General features: G+C 36.6%; 1 protein-coding gene across 4 annotated transcripts in view; it reads left to right on the plus strand.

Moving 5' to 3' along the window:
• RGS7 (regulator of G protein signaling 7) overlaps positions 1-25,909 on the plus strand; it is a 327,482-nt gene that overhangs the window by 149,125 nt on the left and 152,448 nt on the right. For all 4 annotated transcript variants that reach the window (XM_045536992.1, XM_045536991.1, XM_045536993.1 and 1 more), the window contains exon 3: positions 13,854-13,950. In XM_045536992.1, the coding sequence (XP_045392948.1) occupies positions 13,854-13,950 (97 nt within the window). The remainder of the gene's footprint in view (positions 1-13,853; positions 13,951-25,909) is intronic.

The raw sequence follows: 25,909 nt of genomic DNA on the forward strand, positions 1-25,909 counted from the left end.
CTGTGGTTTTCAGTGTAGGAGTAAGATGGATATAAGAGGCATATGACTGTCCTTGCCATGTCAGTCCTGGAGAGTGTGAAGGTGCTGGAAGGAGGGAGAGCATCTATTTCACAGGCATCTGTAAATGAGTCTGTGGTGCACAGTGGCGATTATCTTCACAAATCTAAGGTGGGGCAGACAGTTGTAGAAGGATATACCCCATACAAAACTATGAGAAAGGTGGGACCTGCTGACCATGGAAAGGACGATGAGACAGTCTGGATCACAATTCATGGATTTATGAATACCATGAGTATGGTAAACAAAATGTTAGTCACTAAACTCTGAAACCCTAAAATGGTGGGTTTTTTTTACAGTTCAGTGAGGCCGGTGTTAAAAATAAGAACTATGTATGAATTCAGGTAGCAGTTAATTTACATACAGAATTTATTATACAAAGACCATGGAAACTTAAATGGCTTCCAAAAGACTTATATGAACTTATAAACAACAAAGAAATAAATAGCTAGAAAGAGAGGCTGGGATTTAAATCAAAGAACTGAAACATTACAGTAATTCTTATATGCCAAAGCTATTGTAAATCTATTGTGCCCTGTGGAGGAATTGTGAGGCCCCTTTCCTTTGGTGAGAATATTTTAAAATGTCAAGTTCAGCCAAGAGCCCCTTGACATCTTTTATTAATCCTTCCTGCCAAAATCTCAGAGATGAACTAAATCCAGGGCATGTTCTGCATTCTCAGCCTTTTTCTTTCATCCAAATCAATGCCTATCTTTAGATATTCTGTTTTCTAAATATTCATTGATGGTGTTATTTTAAAGGAATGATTGGTCTGTCATTGTTAAACATAGAGGTTGTTGAATTTCAAATTGATTCCAGAAGCTAAAAAAGGAGAGAAGCTTATCTGAAATCAAGCACCTGCTTCAGTAAAATGGCCACTGGAGAGGCCTTTCATGTATCAGGAATTCTGGTCATTCCTTCTCAGAGAGGGTTGATGAGACTGCTGATTCTGACTTCTAGGGGTATAAGAGATGTGACTAACAAAAAAAGAAGGTAAACAATTGAGTCCATTAGTTCTGAATTTAAAAGACAAAAAAAGGTAATTTCTGGGTAGACCAGTTTAGTTACTAAAGGTCAGTGGCAATTACACAGAATGTTTACAGATATATTTTTATGTATAGACATATAAAAAAATACATATGTATATATGTATTTTGAGATGGGGTCTCACTCTGTTGCCCGGGCTAGAGTGCAGTGGCATCATCATAGCTCACAGCAACCTCTAACTCCTGAGCTCAAGTGACCCTGCTGCCTCAGCCTCCCGAGTAACTGGGTCTACAGGCATGTGCCACCATGACTGGCTAATTTTTCAATTTTTGTAGAAAGGGGGTTTCACTCTTGCTCTGGCTGGTCTTAAATTCCTGGCCTGAAGCGATCATCCCACCTTGGCCTCCCAAAGTGCTAGGATTAGAGGCATGAGCTACTGTGCCTGGCCACAGACAGTATATTATAATGGGCAGTTGAAGGATATTTGACCCCCAAATGTGTAACAATAGATGTTTGAATAAAAGACTTAAAGTTCAAGATTTTAATCCTATTAAAGTGAGAATTCTTAATCCAAATAGAAAAAATATTAATATTAACCCACACTTGTGGTAAAACAACAACAGTATACAAACACAACACAGAAGTATATGAGGTGAAAAGTGGGGGTCCTTCATAATTCCTCATAGCCCATGCCCAAGATAGCAAAACTGGTGCAAATCATCAAAGCATTTATAATCTAAAGGGAATGATATATATGTACATAAATACTGTACATAAGTCATATAAGGTAAGGTGGGGTAAATGTTTTTAAAATTACAAATAAAGATCTCATATTCAAAGGGGTATGATTATGTGCAGTTGGTATGAGAGAGGGGAAGGGATAAGGAAAGACCTCAGTAAGAAAGTAAAATTTGAAATGATCCTGGAAGTATAATTGGATTTTCACAGGCACCGATGGGAAAGGAAAGGGTGCTCCTGGTGGATGAATGGTATGTGAGAAGTTGAGGCAAGAAGCGATTGCTGAGCATGTTGGGAGAATGAGGTACAGTTAAGAGGAGCACATTATAAGGCTAGAATGACAGTTTGGGGTCCCACTGTGGAGAAATTTGAGTAACCAATTTTAACTTACAGAGAACTCATGGGGTTTTCAAGTCAATGAAAAGTTTAAACAAGAAGTGAAATATTCAGACTTGTTCCCAAGTTAATTCTGGAATTTGCCAACTGAAAGGACTGATGTGGGCTCAAGCGAAAGCTAAAGAGTTTATTTAAGAGAGAATTTTAAGCAGGCAGTATGTGAACTGGGTTGATGGCAATGTAGAAGTGAGTTTGAGAATCATGACAGAGGCATCTTTCAGAGAGATTACAATTGTTAGGACGGAGGGGCAGAAGAAGGATACCAACACAATTTACCACTCTACTTAAGAGTCTTATCCCCATCTTGAAGCTAAGGACAAAGCAATTGATTCAGGTATTCACATGCTCTGCCTCCTCCTTCCCTATCCATCTCTTTATCCTGCCGACCTTCTAAGATCAGCTTAATCTGACCTTTCCCATGAAGCCTTTCCCCAGTATTTCAGGGGTCATTGCAATTCTCCTGCTTGAACTTGGACCACAATACAGATTAGCCATCATGCTCCTTTTGAAAGTTAAAGAAGTGACACCTCATAGGAACAAAAAAATTCTGAAAACCTAAGTTAGTCTGTCACATATTTTTAACAGCTTGGCAGTTTCTACACAGGAGCAAATACTACCATGAGCAGAGATTACATGTATTAACCATGTAGCGCATTTGGTCATGTTATTTCCTTCTTTCTGTCTTTTATAGCTGTGAAAACTCATTCAATTGTTTTGCTTGTCTTCTCAAAGTTTTTTTTCTGCGAAGTGTTTGTCTTTCTTTGGCTCTCTATTATTCTCTCCTCTCTCTCCCTCTCTCTCTCTCTCTCTCTCTCTCTCATTTTCTAGACTGCTTTTCTTTTCTCTTTTATTTCAGAATATTATGGGGATACAAATGTTTTGGTGACATAAATTGTTTTTGTACCATTTGAGTCAAAGTTATAAGTGTGCTCATCACCCAGATAGTGTGCATTGTATCCATCAGGTGTGAATTTACCATCCCTTCCTTCCCGATCCCACCTTCTTGATTTCTGATGAATGTTATTTCCATATCTGCACCTAAGTTCCAATGTAATAGTAAGTACATGTAATGATTAGTTCCAATGTAATGGGAAGTACATGTAGTGTTTATTTTTCAATTCTCGTGATACTGCACTTAGAAGAATAATTTCCAGTTCCATCAAGGTTAATATAAGAGGTATTAGTTCACCATTTTTATTTACGGCTGAGTAGTACTCCATGGTATACATATACCACATTTTATAAAGCCACTCATGTATTGATGGGCACTTGGGTCATTTCCACATCTTTGCAATTGTGAATTGTGCTGCTATAAACATTTGAGTGCAGATGTCTTTTTTATAGAATGTCTTTTTATCCTTTGGGTAAATACCCAGTAGTGTGATTGCTGGATCAAATGATAGTTCTATTTTTAGTTCTTTGAAGTATCTCCATACTACTTTCCATAGAGGTTGTAGTAGTTTGCAGTCCCACCAACAGCATATGAGTGTCCCTATCTCTCTACATCCACACCAGCATCTGTTGTTTTGGGACGTTTTGCTAAAAGCCATGCTCACTGGAGTTAAATGATAGCTCATTGTGATTTTGATTTGCATTTCCCTGATGATTAGAGATGTTGAGCATTTTTTATGTGCTTTTTGGCCATTAGTCTATCTTCTTTTCAAAAGTTTCTGCTCATATTCTTTGCCCACTTTTTAATGGCGTTGTTTGATTTTTTTACTTGCTGATTTACTTGAGTTCTTTATAGATTCTAGTTATCAGCCAAATATTGGATGTATAGCATGCAAATATTTTGTCCCATTCTGTAGGTTGTTTGTTTGCTCTAATGATTGTTTCTTTGGCTGTATAGAAGCTTTTTGATTTGATCAGGTCCCATTTATTTATTTTTGTTGTTGCTGTGATTGCTTTTGGGCTCTTCTTCATAAATTCTTTGCCAAGCCTGATGTCTATAAAAGTTTTTCCAACATTTTCTTCTAGAACACTTATAGTTTCATGCCTTAGGTTTAATTCAGTTATTCATTATGAGTTAATTTTTGTGAGTGGTGAAATGTGCGGATCTGGTTTCCATCTTCTGCATGTGGCTATCCAATTTGTCCAGCACCATTTATTGAATAGGGATTCTTTTCCCCAGTGTATATTTTTTTCTGCTTTGTCAAAGATCAGATAGCAATATGAAGATGGTTTTATATCTGGGTTCTCTGTTCTGATCCATTGGTCTGTATCCCTTTCTTGTGCTACTACCGTGCTGTTTTGGTTACTATAACCTTGTAGTATAGCTTGAAGTCTGGTAAATTGATGCCTCTATTTGTTCTTTTTGCTTAAGATTGCTTTGGCTACATGGGGTCTTCTCTGGTTCCACATGAAGTGTAGAATTATTTTTTCTAGATCTGTGAAAAATGATGTTGGTATTTTAATAGGGATTGCATTGACTCTGTAGATCACTTTGGGTAGTATAGACACTTTAACAGTGTTGATTCTGCTGATCTACGAGCATGGTATATTTGTCCATCTGTTTACGTCCTCTGATATTTCCTTCCTCAGTGTTTCATAGTTCTTCCTATAGAGATCTTTCACCTCCTTACTTAAATATATTCCTAGTTATTTTGTTTTCTTTGTTGCTATTGTGAAAGGTGTTGAGTCTTTGATTTGGTTCTCAGTTTGACTGTTGTTGGAGTATATGAATGCTACTGATTTTCATACATTGATTTTGTAACCTGAGACTTTGCTGAATTTATTTATCAACTCCAGTAGTCTCTTGACAGAATCTTTGGGGTTTTCTAGATATAAGATAATATTGTCAGCAAAGAGAGATAGTTTGACCTCTTCTGTCCTGATTTGGATGCCCTTGATTTCATTCTCTTGTCTGACTGTTCTGGCTAGAACTTCCAGCTATGTTGAAGAGAAAGGGTGATAGTGAGCAACGTTGTCTGGTTCCAGTTCTAAGCGGGAATGCCTTCAATTTTTTCCCGTTCAGTATGATGCTGTCTGTGGGTTTGTCATACACAGCTTTTATAATTTTGAAGTAAGTCCCATCTATGCCTATTTTATGTATTCTTATTATAAAAGGGTGCTAAATTTTGTCAAATGCTTTCTCTGTGTCTATTGAGAGGATCATATGGTCTTTGTTTTTACCTCTGTTTATGTGGTGAATTGCATTAACATATTTGCATATGTCGAACCATTCTTGCATCTCTGGGATAAAGCCCACTTGGTTGTGATAGATTACTTTTTGATGAGCAGCTGAGTTCGGTTTGCTAGGATTTTATTGAGAATTTTTGCATCTATATTCATGAGGGATGTTGGTCTGTGGTTTTCTTTTTTTGTTGTGTCCTTTCTTGGCTTTGGTATCAGGGTGATGTTGGCTTTGTATAATGTGTTGGGGTGGATTCTTTCCTTCTTGATGTTATGGAATAATATCAGCAGGATAGGTACCAGTTCTTGTTTGTAGGTCTGGTAAAATTCAAGTGTGAATTTGGAACTTTTTGGTTGTTGGAAGATTATTTATTGCTGCTTCACTGTGTGTTTCTAAGAATTTGTTTATTTTCTCCACATTTTCAAGTTTATGTGCACAGATGTTTTTATAGTATTCAGAGATGATATTTTGTATTTTCATGGTATCAGTTGTAATTTCTCCTTTTTCATTCCTGATTGAGCTTATTGGAGTCCCTTCTTTTGTGCTTTTGGTCAATCAATCTAGTAAGCGGCCTGTTAATTTTGGTTATCTTTTCAGAGAACCAACTTTTTGTTTCATTAATCTTTTGTATAGTTCATTTGTTATCAATTTCATTTAGGTCTGCTTTGATCTTGGTTATTTGTTTTCTTCTGCTGTGTTTGAGATTGGTTTGCTCATCCTTTTCCAGTTCCTTGAAGTGATTCATTAGATTGTTGATTTGTGATCTTTCTGTCTTTTGGATGTAGGCATCTATGGATATGAATTTTCCTCTCTGGACTGCTTTGTCTTGCATCCCACAGATTTTGATAACTTGTGCTCCCTTTGTCATTTAGTTCAAAGAATCTTTTGATTTCCATCTTCATTTCCTCATTGACCCACCTATCATTCAGCAGTAGGTTTTAGTTTGTATGACGTTGTGTAGAAATGTGTGTTTCTATTGGAGTTGATTTCTAATTTTATTCCACTGTGGTCTGAGAAGGTGCATGATCTAATTTCTTTTTTTTTTTTTTTAATTTGTTGAGATATGTTTTGTGGCCTAGGATGTGATCAGTCTTAGAGAATGTTCCATGAGCTGATGAGAAGAATGTAAATTCGGTGGTTTGGGGGTAGAATATTCTATAAATGTCTATTAGGCCCATTTGTTCTAGTTCTATTTAAGTCCATTGTTTCTTTGTTTATTTCTGTTTGGAGAATCTTTCCTGTTCTGTCAGGGGGGTGTTAAAGTCCCCCAGCTATTACAATGCTGCTGTTTATTATTTTTTTAGATCAAGTAGTATTTGCTTTATGAATCTGAGTGTACCTATGTTAGGTGCCCAGGCTACTTTTATTACAATTTTTCTCCTATATAACTCTATCCCTGTGTCTTTTGATAGGTTTTCATATTGAATAAAGTGATAATGAACACCATTGTTTTGTCTGCTCAGCACCCCTTCCAACTCCACTTCCCTTCAGATTTGGGGGGCAAAAAATCAGAGTTTTTATCCCAAAATTCACGTATGGAAATAAGAGAGGGAAGCAATCTCTTCCTACATCCTGGACTGTAAACTATAAAGCTCAGACAGTATGGGCAGCTGTGTTTGCTATTCTGTGCATTGGAGAACTAAGAGAAGATCGTGGGCTAAGAACAGTGAGGTTACCACAAGGAGAGGAGCCAGAGGAGGCAATAGTAACGTCCTGAAGGTGGGCTATGTCTGAGACCCACTTATGTTCCCATCTTTGAGTTACAGAAACCATCCCACAATACTTACAACACATTTCCTCATTCGTGGCAATTTAAGTTGGGCTTCTGTCACTTGCGACTCAAGTAATCCCAACAGATACAATGAGCGTGGTTTTTTCTTTATCTGTTTATTTTGAGTAAAGGTTATATTCCTTGAGATGGATAAGAGAAATGCTTTATTTGAAAAAAAAAAACCCAAAAACAACATCCATAAATCAGAAAATAATATTTATATCTATTTTATTTCTGTAAAATCACAAAAATATAAAATCTCTAAGCTCTCTAAATAAATAAATCTATATTCAGGATGAACTAGGACAGGTTTATATGTGACTAGATTTTACTAGTTTCTGTTTTTAGTCATAATTATTCATGAAAATGGCAGAATTTTTATATGAATTAATTCTTATAGTAATTAATTCTATATTAATTTTATAGTAATTAATTCTGAGTTAAGATACTGACTGCCATCGACTGTAATGTGGAAGAAAATCATATCAATTAGAAGCAGCTTTAATTGAATTATTGCAACAGAAAACAGTTTGTGGTGCAAATTTTAATCTCATTATTCTTATTTAACTTTCATTAGAGAGCATCTCTACTTTCTCTGCTTTCACTGATGAATTCAGAAGTGCCAATCATTTTCTTCCTTAGAAAGGTTTCCTGAAGGGAAAAGAATTATAGGCAGATTTAAATTATGAAATATCTGCCACCATGTAATTGCCCAAGAAATCCAAGAAGCATTTTAGTGATCATTTCTCTCATTTTCATAGCTAGCACTTATAAAATGATGGTACACGCAATAATTTGAAAGTATGTGCACATAGGAAAAAATCCATTCAATATGCCCATTTAGTCTCTCATTTATATTTGCAAATGCCTGTGCTTAATGGTGGGGTACAACATGAAGAAGGAAAACTTCCTTTGAAATTTTGATTGAATCATTTCTCTTTCAGAACTATAGGGTACAAAATGTTTTTGCTTTACTTCCTACAAATGTTTTGCCTACAGTCAAGGTGTCTCTGTAAAGCTATTGGCTTAATGAAATCAATAATAATGATATTGTGGTGAAGTTCTGGCAAATACAGCTACAAGTAAATTTAATTAAACTCCCATTGTTGTTTAGAACATTAAAGAACTGGAAAGGTTTCAAAGCAGTGATTTTGTTTTCATCAGAATGTGGGAGCCCTGTCTGGCAGCCCCTCTTGAATAATTAGTAACCCTCTTCAAAGAAGATGTACCTGCAGAACGTGCTTCCTCTTTCATTTTGCCAAGTGTGCAGGCGGGGACTGTTTAACCTAAGCAGGGTTTGAAATACATCACAAGCCCTGAAGTGACATCTAAACTATTCCAACAGAAAGACTAATTATGAATTCCTGGAAAAAGAGCAGGGTGTTGAAGTTCAATAGTGCCTTTCATGGTGAGAGCTTACACAAGACAATGAACTTAAGTGTTACATCTACAAGCAAGAGAACAGCTTCATAAACAGCCACTGATTTACTCTTATGCATTGAAGGAAGAAATACCTCTAGTAAGTAAGCTGAAGAATCCCTGCATTAAGTAGAGCAGAAAGAAGGAGTTATTTTAATCTTCAGTACCTTGGGCTATTCAGTTTCACTGTTTCTGACTCTGATACCATATTTTTTGGCCAAAACTTAGATAAAAAGAAAAGAAGCATTTTAAACATCTTAAAACCAAATCTTTAATTCAACTTTCACTTTTGTTTTGGGTCTCTCAGAAAAGGCAAACATGTGCCTTAAAAATTCAGCAGCCCCCTCAGCCCTCATTATTTATTGAGTCTCCATCATGGGCCAGACATTTTATATATTAGCACTACAAAGATGAGTAGGGTAAGAGTTCTTTCTTCAAGAAGTTCACTTCCAAGGGAAAACAAATAGTTATACCAGTTAACAAATGTGAAGTATTCTGTAATACAGGTATAAAATAGTTTTGAATGAGTTGAGCCATAGATATTCTCAAAAGTACTTTGCAAAAGACAATTATTTTACTTTTATCACACAGAGTGAATCACTTTGCATAGAAAAAAAGATTAAGTGCCGCCAAGAGTACTCAATTCAATTCAATTCTTTGTTCTTCTAAAGGATTTCAAGAGGCAAATTCATCAAGAAAATATGAGAGCAGAGACATTTTCATTTTGTCAAAACAGGATGCAATCTCATTTCCCCCTTTCTTCTAAATATGATTTTTTCATAGCTTATAGTCTTTGCTTATATGCACAAATATTTTCCCTGATGTTTCCTCTAATCAAATCTCCTGTCTTTCAGGGGCCCACCATAAATCCAGTCTTCTACAAGTAAAAGAAGATAGAGCTTATCCATGGGTATCTTTGTCTACTTAGTACTTGACAATTTATTGCTTCTAATAAATATTTGGTACTTGAATACAGCTGTCTTTGCCAGCTGAATTGCAAGAGGAAAAGGGTCTGTGGCTTCCTAGCACAGTGATATGAGAAGAAATCATGTTTATGATGATGATGATGATGGTGGTGGTGGTAGTTGTGGTGGTGATGGTGGCATTATGGTAAACATCTAATCAGTATTGTTTCACTATAATAATTCTCACACTTGATAAAGATGTATACTATTATTAATATCTCAATTTTACAGATGAGAGAACTGAGTCTTAGAGTGATAAACTAACTTACCTGTTTATATAGCTTGTAAGTAGCACAGCCAGGATTCAAACTCAGATCCGACTGGCCTAAATGCATGCTCTTAATAACTCTAAGATTTGCATTAAAATTAAAATGTGCTGACAGTTGGAAGCAAATGTACTTGTAAAAGGCCCTGTTCAATTTAATAGCCTCATCAATTTGTCTCTGACAGGGAATTGGCTCTTTGACTTAGTGAGGAAACTTACCTACTTCTGAACATTGATGATTATTTCCAGACTTCAACAATTTTGTAGCTAGAAGAAATCATACAGATCAGTGCTTCTAACTTCTTGTTGTCATAGCAAAGACAAATACTGACACCAGGATTTGCATCAAGAGAAAAAACAGTGTTTATTGCAGGGCACCAAGCAAGGAGAATGGGCAGCTAAGGGTTTATAAAGGGAGGGCTGAAAGGATTTCCAAAGTGGATTAAGGGCTGGGGGATTCTGGAACTTTCTCACCCATTTTCTGTTTCCAATTGTCCAGAGGTCTATTTGACAGCAGTAGGCATTTTCCGTCTGCTGGAGGTCTTGGTTTCTGAAAAACAACTCAACGACACATGTTGAGATGTTATCTTTAGTTTTTGTAGGGAACCAAACATCTTGTGACTCTAACTTATTTGGGTGACCATTGTTTAAGCTGCTATTATCTTCTTGCTTAGCAGCTCATATTCATTTACTTCTCTAAAGGCTGGTTGCGGGCTTAGCTAGGTATCTGGAATTTTCCTTGAAGGGACTCAAAATTTTTTCTTTAATTCCATGCTTGGAGGTTGAGTGAGTGGGTTACCCAGCAGGCTACGAGGAGGGGTCCCCACTCTGTCTCAATACTTGAGATACTGGAGTCTTTTGTCCCAAGGAGTTTTAATATTTATTGGTGTTACTGCTTACAGTCTCTCATACCTCTTGCTGTCTAGTAAGTTCTATTATTTTGCCTGCTTTTAGCATTCTCCTTCTTATTCAATTGTTATTGCTAATAGAGGAACGCAGATAATCAAGCATGTTCAAGCTGTGCCTACTATAAAAATTGATAGACTCTGGGTGAATGCCTGAGGGACCTTCAGTCCACCTTCATAAGATGGACGTGTTTTTTTATATGTGGCCTTTGTGACTGATTTTAGTTTCTAGAAACCAGGTTGGTTTTTTTTTTTTTTTTTTTTTTTTTGCCTTTGCTTCTGTTGTTACTGTTTTGTTTTGTTTTTTTCATTCTAGGCCATGACAAAGTTCATGGATAAATCATATCTGGATAAAGTTAAAAACAGCTGAATATATTTCCATGATCACATTTTCAGTATAGAACATAAATCCTATTTTTACATGGAGTTTAGATTTTTTTTTCCTGTTGAACAATAGAAAAATTTTAAATTATGGCTCAGAAAAATGGAAGGTTTTGAAATACAAGCACAGAAGTCACTTTCAATTCGCAATGAACTGAGATTGGATGTGACTTTACAGAGAAAATGCCCCTCCTCATAGCTATGAACTTTAATTCAGCCCCTAACCAGAGGTGACTGTTCCCACAACCCTAGGTGCTGAGACGTTAAAGCAGGGAGTCTGAGAGGTTTCCATGTCCGTCTAATCTGGCCTGGTTTAAACCATTAAGCAGATAATACAAGGGCTTAGAGGCTGCTACTAGGTAAGGCAAAGCAGCTTATTCTGCATTTCTGAACACCGTGTCAGGTCACTTAGGAGCAAATACCAATGAAATAAAAAGTCACGAGAGTGTGTCTATTTTCATGTTTCTATTCTGTGATGAGATGGCTTCATTACATGAGAAGAAGTAGGGTATCTGGTTATTGTTGGTGTCTTTTGGAGGCCTGATAAAAAAACACCTTCCTTTCTTTTTTTTTTTTTTTTTTTTTGAGACAGAGTCTCACTTTGTTGCCCGGGCTAGAGTGAGTGCCGTGGCATCAGCGTAGCTCACAGCAACCTCAAACTCCTGGGCTTAAGCGATCCTCCTGCCTCAGCCTCCCGAGTAGCTGGGACTACAGGCATGTGCCACCATGCCCGGCTAATTTTTTCTATATATATTTTTAGTTGTCCAGATAATTTTTATTTCTATTTTTAGTAGAGACGGGGTCTCGCTCAGGCTGGTCTCGAACTCCTGACCTCCAGCGATCCACCCGCCTCGGCCTCCCAGAGGGCTAGGATTACAGGCGTGAGCCACCGCGCCCGGCCAACACCTTCCTTTCATGCTTGAATTCTGAACCAGCTGAGAACCACAACCAAAGGGAAAGACACACAGGGGTCACAAAACCACCTTGATTGCTAATAAAACTACTCTTGAAGAGTGTTTGTGCAAAAGTAAGCTTTAATCCTGAAACCCCATCCTCAAAGACCTGCTGCCCCTCTAGAGCAGGCCTGTCTATATCAACAGAGTTGGACGTGGGCTTCCAGCCAAGAGAAGAGGAACGGACCCAATAGGACAATTTCTCCTTCCTAACTCTTCTATCTGATAATAAGTCAGCCCTGCTCCCCTGGAGTAAGTTAGGGGGCAGAAAGAGGCAGGAGGATTAGGGTAGTGACACTCCTTCCACATGAATGGAAACATAAAGATAGAACATAAGCAACCCCAAATATCAGTGGTGTGTGTGTACATTTTTAGTCCAATATTTATTGCCTGTCTATGGACCAGGCTTTATATATGTTGTTATCATTCAACATCAAGATACTTTACCTCACCCAGCACCAACACAATCCCATGAAGAATGTGGTGAGGGAATTGTAAGTATCATTGTCACCACTTTATGGATCAGGAACTGAGCCTTAGAGAGATTATTTAACTTGCTCAGACAACATGGGTAATAATTAGAAGAGCTGAGAGTCAAATACAGACCTGTCTCACTTTAAAACCTGTTGTTCCCATATCTCCAGTTATTTGTCATGTTAATAAATCCGATGATACTTATCCAAGCAAATTAGATTTCTTAGTTGAAAACCATTCTGAAGCTGTATTGATGGGAATTTGATAATTCATTGATATGAAGTTTAGACTGTGATTTCTTTTAACTTTTTATTTTGAAATAATTTGGGACTTAGAGAAATTATGTGGAAATGATGGAGAATTCCCATCTGCCCTTTACTCAGCTCTCGGAATGTAAATGTCTTACCTAACGGTGGCATAATTATCAAAATAAGAAATTGAATTGGTGCAACACTTTGAACTACAAACTTTACTCAAATTTCACTTTGGTTTTCACTATTGACTATGAACTTTTTGAGAGCAGGAGCTGATCTATATTCATTTTTACATCCACAGTGACCAGTGGTAAGTCTGGTCTAGAGTCGGTGACCAGTGACTGTGGAATGAATAAGTGGATAAATGGATTTTGAGCTCCACTCTACAGCTTGTGTATGCTTGTGTGTAATGTGCATCTTGTAGGTTTAGAGAAAGTCTGAGGCCACGATTTGAATGAATATTATTCATAATGAAATTCCACATTAGACTTTGTAAAGCACAGCCCTTTAGAATCGAACAATTTGCAAAAGAAAAAGAGTGTACTAATAGGATTGAAAGAAAGACTGGAATCTGCTAAATGGGTAGAAGGCTATGGTGTCACATTCATTTTGTGTGTGTGTGTGTGTGTGTGTGTGTGTGTGTGTGTGTGGTCTATATCACACTTCAGTAAGTGCCTGGGCAAGAGGTAGGATTTAGAACTTTAATGTTTAAACTAAATCATAGAAACTCTTTTGCTTAAAGAGGAAGTCCAGGCAGATCTTTTAAGCCTTCTACCTTTTTACGCACTGAGTTCAGTAGAGATAACATTAATGAAGCATGAATTTGCTCTGACAATGGTTTCTCACAACTTTAAAAATAAACACTTTTTCATCTCAGCATTTATTGCCAAAATATGTGAAACCAGGAGAAAGGCAACATTCAAAGCACAGAATTCCTATTAGTAGCTTAATGGATCCTAAAATGGCCATTTTTCTTGCTGTTTCCTCCCTATCCTGTTAACACAATTTAAATAATTAATGTGGCAAAGTCTAGAAAGGCAAGAATATGGCATTATTCTTAGTTGGGCAAAACTAGAATACAAAATTGTTATGATATCTTATTATTATCAAAAAGTTCAACTTTGTAAAAGTTTTCATTATTTTATTATTGTTTAGATGGAAGATGTCATAGCACGCATGCAAGATGAAAAGAATGGAATTCCTATTCGTACTGTCAAAAGCTTTCTTTCCAAGATACCTAGCGTCTTCTCTGGTAAGTTTGCATGGAGTTTAGATCTATTCTCTCCAATATCTTTCACATAACTATTTAAAACCAATTCCAGCCGTTCACTATTGAAACTTTCTCTCTAACCCATTATTCAGTAACTACTTATAAAATGCCCATGGTGTGTTCATCTTCATGTGAGACACTTGAAATGATAGTAAAACAAACAAACAAAAACCCCAAACACCAAAAATCATGACCCTTCTCCAAGTTAGTTTGTAAAGGTAGAATGAACAAATGTGAAATAACAGAAAATGATATTAAAATACATAAAGAAGTATAAAGCAATGTTAGGAAGGTGAAGAAAATCAGTGATTTTTTTTCCTGACTGATGAGGAGTCAGGAGAGGGTTCCTACAGGGACAAACAAGGTTGGGTCAGGTTTGAGGGTCTTTGAGTCTAATTCTGATCTATGGGGAAATATAGAGACATTTAAAATTTTGGGCAGGGGACGTGGTGATGAAAGCGCTTGGGACAAATTGGCGTTCAGTAAGGGCTGCGGCCACTCTGGTGGGGTAAGGCTCTTGCAGGAATAGTTTGGGTGCTGCGGTTCTGATATCCAAAGCTGAAGGCATAGAGAGGACAGAGCGTGAGGATTTGGTGAGTAAATGGGCATGCAGAATAAAAGAGGACACAACCCCATGGATCTTATTTTTTGTTGGTTTGTTTTAGAATGGGGAGAATGAGAGATAAAGAAATCATTATCAGAAATAAGGAAAGCTCACAGGTTCGATTGGAAGTGACTAGAGAAACCCAAGGCAAAATGAAGAGTAAAGGGTTAAAAATCTGTGCCCTGACTCCACGTGGCATGGCCAGGTGAGATGAGGTGGCCCAAAGCCTCAACTGTGAGTAATAAGAATGAGGAAGCCACTGCTGAGCGTGGGGGAGGAGGGTGCCGTACTGGACGGGCATCCTGCACAAGCCTTGTGTGATGCCTCCTCGTGAACTGGGATCAAGGGGAGACCCATGGTCAGGAGGCCACCAACCTCGGGAAGCTGGTAAGGACCAGGATCGGAATAACAAGGAAGCCAGCCCTGGTGCTGGAGTGCGAGAGCTGCATTGCTCTCAGAGAGGAGAGAGGGAGCTTGGAGCAGGTGAGAGCTACCGTAGAAGGAATGACATTTTGCTCTAACAGAATGTGTCCTCCTTTTCCCGTTACTCCCTCTCATGCCCACTTTGTTCCAGTTTCTTGCTCTTCCTTGGTGATGCTCTATACTTTCCACATCTGTGGCTTTATTTCGTGTCTTCTCTCCTCACCTTCCCACCTCCAGGCCATCCTGACTGTTAAATCTCACCCAGTCTTCAACTGTCAGCTCAGAGAGCTCTTTGGGGAAAACCATCCTCAACTTCTTATCTCTGTGCTCTCAAAGACCTTGGTTTTTGCCTCTCTTATATCAGTTGTTATGCTCCACTTTGTGTTAAAGTTATTTTTGTCTATATCTTATATCACCAGGTAAACCATAAGCTCCCTTTGTTCAAGAACTCAGCGAGTTAACTGCGCATGAAAAAATAAATATGAAAGTGCAGCTAATGTTTTCATGAGCCAGTAAAGGGGATGAACTTTTCTCTTTCAAAATACAAATAGATAAATGCATTAAGTTGCCCAGCTGCATTGGAAACAGTGATCAATTCAGCCGTGCATGGCCTATCTGAAGGATTCCAATTCAGGAATGTTTGTGAAAATACACAGGCTAAACAAAAAAAAGTTTGCCTATCAGATTAAGCTGTGCTGCAGGGTTGAGTTACCTACTCTGTTGGAGTCTAAAGTTTTTGATTGAGTTCTTCAGAGAGCAATACCTCCACAACAACCTGTGGGAAGAACTCTTGGTTGACAACATTAACATTTTAATTTAAAAATAAAATTGGACATATAGATTGAGAAAGAACCTTGAAATCTCTGATAATTGTTTTAGTGTTCACTGATATGAAACAACAGCAGTAGCTATTACATAAAGAGAATATCAGTGACATTTTTCATATGACTGTGATTAGGTTCAAACTATCATTTTATGTTCCCTAGAAACTTTTCAAGAGCTCTCTGCCTCACAGGTTCAATTAGATGCTTTGCCAGAGATTTAATTGCTATGTTTGCTATTATATCTGGTATTTATCAGCCTCTTTATATTGAAATCCCCAAATTATAATGTTCTTGGGCCCCATCCACTTTATTAGAAGTTTTCAGCTTTTTCCAGTAATTTTCCTCTCCAGATATTTCTTGGGGATTGTTAATCCCTCTGTCCTTCTGTGGCCCAACTTGCTACCCGCCCCTTGCTTTCCTGGCTCTTTCTGCTTCTTTCTTCCCTCCCCGAGCCTGTGTCATGTTCTACTGCAGGGCTGTTAATACCAATGAAACAAGGGATCCGCTCACTTCGTCACCCGTAGTAGAATCAGAAACCAACTGTGATGAAGACCTGTGTGAGTGAGAGGACGGTAGTGTGATGCTATGGACTGTTCTGCAGGGAAGAAAGGATCTCAGATATTGTTACCCTAACTTTCTCAGGTCACGCATTCATGCTCCCCTAAACCTTGATACTTCTATGGACCAATACTATCAATGTCACCTGGAAGTTTACAGAGAGAGATATGTGAAAGGACACAAAATTACAGCCAGATGGGGAATAAGTTCTAATGTTCGGTGCCACTGTAGGATAACTGTAGTTAACAATAATGTATTAAAGAGTTTCAAATAGCTAAAAGGAGGCTATTAAATGGTCCCAACACAAAGAAATGATAAATGTTTGAGATGACATGCTCATTACCCTGATCCGATCACTATACATTCTATGTATCCAAACATCACTGTGTACCCCATGAATAAGTTCAATTATTATTTGTCAACTAAAATAAAATAAAATAAAATAATGCAGTATCAGGGGCACAGTCCTGCAATCTATAATTCATCAGGCCTAGGATGGACCAGGGAATATGTATTTTTTCACTGATTTTTAAAATAATAGGATTGGCATGGCATCTGCTAATCTTAGATGCTAATATATATTTTCCTTTATGTTTTTTATTCAATTCAATAAACATTGATCAAATACTCACTATATTCCAGTTACTATACTGGATTTAATATTTTAATTTTACTGGGGAAATAGATTACATGTACGTTGACACTAAGTGTTCAACTGATAGAATGGACCAAGGTGAGTTCTGTTAGCAGAAGTTAAAAAAGTCAGTTATGGGAGCAGAACTGTTTAAATGCTATCATTTTGTAATGTGATCTTCAACAAAGAACCAGAATTGTATGCCATTAACTATCGAAAGAAATACTTTTATGAGGTTTGGGTATAATGGAATCAAAGCCTTTATAGTAGGCCGATAAACAATTATTTGCATATTATTATGTAAACTTGCAAAGTTGTAGTCAAAGATATTTACTATATGTTTTCTAAGTTTCTAATGAGATCAATGAATTTATTCTATAATAAAATGCTAAGAAAATTGTGTCTTTGAAGATACACTTTTTTCCTTTTTTAAAATAATAAGAAATGTATAACCTGTATTTTCCCTTTCCTTTGCCTTTTTTCTCTAGTTGCCAGGAAATTCATTGATAAATTTAATGTTTCATTCGTTTTTTTCTCACCTGATTCATAACTGACATATTTACCTTCCTTCATCTTCTAATGGTTTTTTGGTCTATCTTTTATTATTGTTGTTGTTGTTGTTTTAATTTAGTGTGGTGGGCATTAATATTGTAAAATTGCTTAAAGTCATATTTTGGAGGTAGATATGGAGTAAGTCCTAAAGAAGTATCTGAGAACTGTCTACTGTGTGTTCAGGAGTGGTTTTGCCCAGAATCCTCCATTCAAGTAAGGCTACATGTTGCCTTTGAACTGAAGCTCTCCATCACAATATAAAATAAAAGATTATGTTCAAATATTACTATTTGGGAGTTTCATAAAACTCCCATGCAATTTTTATACAATTGTATCTTCAAATTGGGAAAAATAACTATAAAGCTAAAAATATATTTGAAGATTTTGCTGAAGATTTTTTTTAAATGAATCCCATAAGTCCTATTCTTGCATGATAGCTATTTCCCCAGAATTCATATCCTGTGGCTTACAATATTTATTCATTCTCTCATCTTAAAATCCTTGGTAAAGCCAACTATGACATGTATATTGGCTCAAAATCCTTTGTATTTAAACTCTGAATTTTAGCAGAATAGAGATCTAAATCTAGATGAAGTACAAAAGTTTATGAATAAAAGAGGAAATAATTTTACATTTTAAAGGATATTTGGTCCATTCTTTATTGTATTTTACAACTATACCACTTGGCTATATGCGTATTGGAATGCACTAAAACTTACAACATAAGTTTTCAGTTGCTTAACAAGATGTAGAAATTAGTGATAGGGGTTTATTTTGTGCTTTATTTCTAGAAAATATATTACATTATATTAATATTGAATATGATTTGGATATAGAACTTTGATTCCTAATCATAGATGCTTTTTAGAGTTTAAATGTAATACAACATATAATAAATAGGCTTTATATCCTGATGAGAGGAACAACTGCCTTTTCAATATTTTAAACAATATATAATGTTTCAAAATAGTTTGAATGAGCCCTTTAATTTTTTTTTAATAACAAAGTTTTTTTTTTAAATTTTGATAGCATCTATTTTTACTTCATTACTTTGGAGGAAAACATTAGCTAGTAATTTGGGAACCTACTATGTAGTTAGTGGCTCTCAATATGGTAGTTTTATTCCCTATAGCACTGCAAGGTAATTATTGTTTATCTCCATTTCATAGAGAAGGAAATAAAGGATCCGAGATTTCAAGCTTTCGGCTCCATATGGCCAGTTTACTAATATTAAAACCACAATGGGTCCAATTCCCTTTCTCAGCACCGCCATGGGCTGCCCATATGTGTATTGTCTTTGCATGATGTGCCTGTGTCATTTCATCATGACAAACACACATCAGAACCTGTAGGATTCCGGGCGCTAGGGACTCTAACGTTCACCTCCCAACATGTGCCCACTCCAGATGGAAACCCTTTGGAGTACTCATCAAAGAGGCCTGAGCTTTTGTCTCAGTTTTACCTCTGAGGAGCCCTGTCCCTGCTCTCTGTCTCAGTAAAGACTACGTGTGCCAGACATGCTGGAGCCACCTTGACGCCCTATTTCTGTAGCCCCCTCTTCTCATATCTATTCCATCCACAAGTGCTGTCAATGTTTTCTTCTAAGTCGTTCTCTTCTATTAATCCTTCACTGGGATCTCTGAATTATAGAATTTATGTGAAAAGGAAACTCGGAGATCATCAGGTCTAATCTCCAAATTTTGGAGGTGAAGAAATGGCAGTGGGTTACTCAAGGCTATGCTGTGTCTTGAGATCTAGCACTCAGTGGCTGGGGCTCTAGTTGTTGTATTTGAATCTTAACAAAGAGAGTAAGTTAGCACCTGAAGTCCAAACTTTACACTAGTCTGCTTTTTTCAAAATGGGCCATCATCTGTACACTGTAAAAAGTATGAGGGAGAAGCTATCACTCACTGTGTTTGTGAAGCATAAGCTTAGAACCAATATAAGCTTGGCCAAACCGGAGGTAAACTCTCTAGAGATACCCACCACTGCTGCCCCAACCCCTCCAAATTAACCTAGCTGAAAATGACACACAATTACTGGCATGATGCTCCATGATGTCCTCATGTTCTTGACATTCAATAATTTTGTTATTCTAGCATGAAGATAAGGCTTCCCCTCTTGGATGAATTCCATTTTTCTCCTTGGCTAGGAAATTACTGTGTTTCCAGTGTAAACCACAGAAGAAAATAAACCAAAATTCTCTTCTTAGTTCCTTATAAATGGTGCAGGTTTTCATTAAACTTACATTTGACCTGCTTGTGAAGCAGCCCACTGACATCATGAAAGACTGTAGGACCATCTGTTGGCAGCAATCAAATAAAAAGTCTCCTGTTAAACCAGATCATTGAATGCATTTGAAGATGGAACTTACTGAACTAATTCTCGGGAGCCAAAAGGCAGGTACCTGCTCCAGATCACCAAGCACTATTAATAGGGCAGAAAGTGGTCAAAAATTAATAGGGAGTTCTGATCAGCCATTGCTGTGTTCTATATATTTTTGCCTTTTATCTTTTATTAACTTGAGAAGGTTCTTCATCATAGACATGCTGATAATTAAGGAGTGGAGTGTCTGCCACTCTTTTATGGCAACTTAACTTCCATTCCTCATCTGAATTCATCACTTTTAACATGCTGTCTTACAAATGGTTTACCACTAGTTGGCAAGAGCAAAATTTGTGGTCAAAGAATTGTCCAATAGTCTTTATGTCATATAAGTGTGGCTGGCCTTACATCTTGAGGTTCAGAAAAGCATTTTTAATTGTCTAGACCCCATTCTAACCATTTTTTCTGAGTGTTCTATTCTTCTCAGCAAGTTTTCTAACAAAGGAAGCCCTAATTAGTGACATGTTGATTGACCTTAATTGTATAAAAATAGGAACTGTTATATCTCATATTATTGGATATGAAATAAGTATTCATATTTTATTATTTTGCTCCTCTAATGATGTGCACAGTTCTCTGTGATGGCTTCTTGTTTTTAGCCATGTGTATGAAAACTAGGCAGTATATGAGCTTAAAAATCAAGTTGGCTTTAAATGTAATGATTTGAGTATGGCCTTCCTCTTAATCCCTTATTTCTCCAAGGGTTGTATAAATATTTACCAGTGTCATGGAAAGATGATTAATATAGACTTAAACTCGACATATGGGCAGCTATACAGGTAAGAAGTAAAAGGTGCAAGCTTGATAAAATGGACTGAGCAAGTTTACTGGGGACATATTCTGTACCTAAATGTTTTTGAGAACAACTTTCAAGATACCTTTTCCGAGTCAACCCTGATTATATTGCAGTCAATTTGAAGATGGTAAGAATAAGTAATGTGGAAATATTTCTGTGGAGCTTGTAAGACTACCTGGATAGTTCTAAAAGGCTTCCAAGACTTTAAGAATACTCCTTTGAGTCTTAGAAGTTTCCTCCTGAAACTGACAACTTACTGTAAGGGTTTTTTTTTCCCCCTCATCCATCATAGTAATGACTACCATGGGTTCTACAGAAGTTCAGAGAGAATTAGATTGCTTTTGAAAAAAATTCTAAAATATTGTGTCAGAAATTATGTTTGTAATACTTTTTCTTTTATAATATCCCAAAGAAAATTCAAGAATATGAACAGAAAATTTTTGAGACATGAGAAAGAAAAAAAGTATACTAAAAAGATTGGCAGTTCTTAAAGTTCAGTTCTGAAAAAAAATTAATTCTAGGAGAAAACAAGAAATATTAACTAGATCTGCAAAAAGCATGAACATTTGCAACAAGCTATTCCTTTTGTTGTCGTCTTCTTGACACATTCTCTCCGACAGAGCTGGGTGATAAAACAACTTGCACTTAGTAACTAAATAGCCAATTGAGCTGAGGAATAGGAGGAGAAGCTGAGATGTCAGGTAATCAAATAGATCCTTAAATTATCTTTGCTGTGAAAGATTCTATACCCCCTTTTGGTGGCTACTCTTTTCTTATTGTAAAATAGCACCATGAAGTGGTTAGAAATAGTAAAAAATTTTAATCTCAGCCACTTGGATTCTCTGGCATATGTTCTAGATAATTCTCTTTGTAATAGCTAAATCCTCCTGGGAAATGACAAAATTAGCTATTTATTGGGTTCTTGCTGTATTTGTAGAAAAATGATTTATTTTATTTTATTTTATTTTTACTGATATATCATAGTTGTACATATTTTGGGGGTACATGTGATATTTTGATACATGTATACAATGTGTCATGAGCAGGGGTAATTGGGATATCCATCACTTCAAATATTTGCCTTTTCTTTGTATTGGAAACATTACAATTCTCTTCTAGCTATTGTGAAATATATAATAAATCATTATTAACTATCATTTCCCTATTGTACTGTCAAATACTAGAAGTTACTTTTTCTATCTAAATGTATTTTTTTATCCATTAACTAACCATAGTTTTTTATCCATTAACCAACTTCTCTTCATCTTTCCCTGCCCCCAGCCCCTTCCAGCCTCCTGTAACCACTGTTCTACTTAGAGAAATGATTTATTTCAAAATGTGGCTGGAAAAATTTGCAATGACCAAGATGAAAAGAACGCTCTGACTTTTCTTATTTTCACCAGAATGTTTGAAGGAACAGTACAAATTCAGGAATATCTAAATGCTTTGATTTTAACTTTAGCTTTCTTTATAGCCATATGTTCTAGGCCCAGGAGCTGTTTTCTCTTTCTGGATAACTGTAGATAGTGGTGCCATTTCCATATAGTGCTTTCTGAACATCTGAATTTACTGTTTTATATTTTAAGTGAATATTATTGGGACTGGAGGTAATTTTGGAATGGGAATGTAAAACATTAGACTTCTGAGGTCTCCATTGAATTATTGTGTGAATCACAATAATGCCCTTGAGTCCTTCCTGTGCAAGTGACTCAGGCAAACACACATATTCCCAAACTCAGCTGGACTCTTTTTCCTCCAAATAACTCCATTCCAGAGAGGAAAATTTTATCCAAGTACATAAATATGTCTATTAGAGTCTACAAAGAAGACTTTTCTCTAACAACTGTGTTGATTTTCTGGAATGGTTCTAGTACACTATCCCTTGCTTCGAACATCATGCCTTCTCCCCTGTAACGGACTCAGTAAAGGAAAGACTCTTCCTAACACAGCTGAATCGTTTTATTGCAGTGTGACCAAAAGCTGCAAATAAATCTCTGGAGAGGGATTGTTCTTGTAAACAGAACTCGAGAGTAAATCATTAACAATAGGGCAAAATGAAAAATTTTCTGCGACCAGTATCACTGAACCTACAGAATACTGCATTTCTATCCTTAAGGAGCTCTCTGAAAAAGACTCCAAGAATCATATAGATGAACCACTTGTTCTCTCATCCCTATGTGGAAATCCAACAGGATCTATGCAATGTGCAAGCACAGAGCCAAGATTCTGTGAAGAAATATGAAGCCTCACTAAGATTGTAACTTCTTTTTTAGACTTTGGGAAAAGGGGAAGTTGGTCTACTTTACTTAGTACTTTCAAAAACCATTTATATATTTCTACAAAAAAAAAAAAAAGGACTATACATGGCAGTGTTTGGGACTATTTTGGCATGGCTACGGAGCAACATAAAAGACAGAAAACACAGTGCAGGCATAAACAAACAACTTTCTATAAATCTGGTGAATCCCAGCTGGTGTTGAATTTCATCTTAGTTAGCATTGAAATGTTATCTTTATAGGCATCTGGAATCTTCAGAACTACAGATGATGTCAAGTTGTACTAAAAAGTGAAAATCCAAGCCAAGAAGGAAAAAATTCAAAGATGAGAAGAACACTGAGTTATATGAAGGTCCAGAAAGTTATCAAGAGAGATCCAGTGTAACCACATAGAAAGTGATACATTTATAAAAAATAATGCAAAGTCAAATTCTGGGAGGACAGGTTTAGCACTAATAGTTAAGGTCCATGAAAGGGACCAGAGGGTCACCAATAGACCCTAAATTCACTGTTCCATTGTTCCAATGTATTCTTTTGAGCAATAAAACCATGCAAGGTCTTGAGTAAGGTCTTAAGTATAGCATGAGAGGATATTGGAACAGAAACAAAAAAGGTATCCTGCTCGTATTCAAAAGCATACAAACAAGGGCTCTTTGGCCTGTATATTAAATTAGGGCTATTTTATGCCATTTTTTATCCAACTTCAAGGCTGACTTTACAGAGCTTGAGAAGGTTCAGTAAAAGGGCATCCCTTGAAAATGAAGCTTTTGGATATAAAGAGATATTAATAATTTACATAGCCCAAGCAATTAAAAGGTAGAACTTGTTACCAGTCATGTGTCAAAAATTCAAATAGTTCAAACAGTGTTAAGTAACTATGGATAATACATGCACAAAAGATGAACAAGAAAAAAATGGGATATTTGGGCTTTATCTTTATGTCTTGATGGTGATGTCACTGGACAATTCACTATTTCTAACCGGTGTGTGTCGCACATAGAAGATGAGAAATAAATGGAAACATTATTATAGTTATTACCATTATTATCAGTGACTTTATTGCCATCTCCAGAGGCTTGGAGTAGGCCCAGATTTGGGCATTTTCTTACCTACTACGTAGTTAATCTGTTGCAAGCCCAAGGAATTAGTTTATGTTAGATGTGCTGTGTAGTATATGGCACAAGGGTTTGTAATGAGATACTCAAAAGGTATTTGTTGAATTTTTAGCTGCTATTTTCATTAAATGATAATCATTCCCCACATTCTCAAGGTGCCTCATAGCTTTTAACACTCTTTAATGTGTTTTATCTTTTATTCTTCACAATAGATAACTATACATATCAAATTGAAATCTCCTAGGGCCATAAAAGTCTTAATTGTTCTTTTCATACCATATCATTTGAATGTAAGATCATTACATACTTATATTGATTTTTTTCCCCCTTAAATAAATCCCATTTTGACTTTTTAAACTAATTTCTTTGTTACAATGATGTCAATACTCAGTGGATTGTGCCATCTGGGCTATTAATGAAAGAATAAAATTGTGAAAGTCAGAGGCAATATTGCACGTTTTAACTGATGCAGACATACTCCATTTTCATTTTGTAGTAATCAACTCTGAAAATTGTTTCTCACAAATATTGACTGTTTTTTTAAAGCAACAGACCTGAGAAGCTTAATTCTGTTTATTGGTGAGTTGTTTTTTAAAATCCTAGAAATCATAGGTTGCTTGGAAAAGCCCATGGGGTGAAGGGGAGGCTGACTTTACTACGTCTTTGAATTAACACATTAAAGTTGCTTTCTTTTGAGAGGAGATGAAAACCCTAGAGATAAACATTTAGTTAGGATAACACTAAAGCCTTCATTATCCTCAAGAAGAAATAAATCTTGATGACTGGATTGCTAGCCTCAATATGTTTTTGTGCAATAATGAATCAGTGCACAACTCATTCAAGGTGCATGTGTAAACTACTGTTTTGCACTGTCTTTTTATCGTGATGACATCATCTGGTTTTCTCTTCATGTCCGTCTCTCTTTCTTTGTACACTTGTAGAAGGGCTCCAAATTTTCATCTCCTGATAATTCTAGGAGTGAGAACTGTCCCCGTCTTTAGCCTTCTTCCCATCACATCCCCATGCCCAGGCCAGCTTTCGTTAATCATTCCTTTCTTCTTCTTCGTGGAATTTATTTTACTTGACATTTCCTTCTCCATGGGCATATGATATGGTTTGTACTAGAGGCGTTAAGCACCTGGAGTATGAGAATTATGTCTCATGTCAGTGTACATCCTCTGTAGTCCTTATTGCCTGGCACATAGTAGACACTCAGCAAATGTTAATGACTTTTCATAGGACAGCTGATGTCCCCAGCACTCAGGTGCGTCCACCACAAATTTCACTTTCCATTTCATTGGCTCCAAAAAGAGCACTCAGCCTAATTATTTGCTCTATTGGCATCCAGTGCTGCATGATGCTTTTATCTCAGCAGGGAACACTGGAAAGATGGCAACTCTGCTGTGCTGTCTATTACTAGCTTAGATGGGTTTCACGATGGAGAATTGGGAAATTAAACACAATTTTCTAATTCCTCCAGAGCCCCCAAACACTCTCAATTGAAATTTTATTGTTTTATTTACAGTTAATTTTTAGAAGATTGGATATTCTCATATTCAAATGTAAATATTCCTCAAAGCCTGTCTGGAATGCTGGAAAGAGTACACACTGTTGGTAAAGACACCTGGATTTGCGTCCTGTTTCTCACGTTGCAAACGAGAACATTATACTTTAAATGACAGCTCTGGTACTGATGCGTATATGATTATGAATGTGTTTTGATCATCACAGCTGTCATTGCAACTACTAGCATTTATTAAGTGCTTACACTGTA

This window comes from Lemur catta, chromosome 25 (assembly GCF_020740605.2).
Source record: "Lemur catta isolate mLemCat1 chromosome 25, mLemCat1.pri, whole genome shotgun sequence".
In the NCBI taxonomy this organism is placed as follows: Eukaryota; Metazoa; Chordata; class Mammalia; order Primates; family Lemuridae; genus Lemur; species Lemur catta.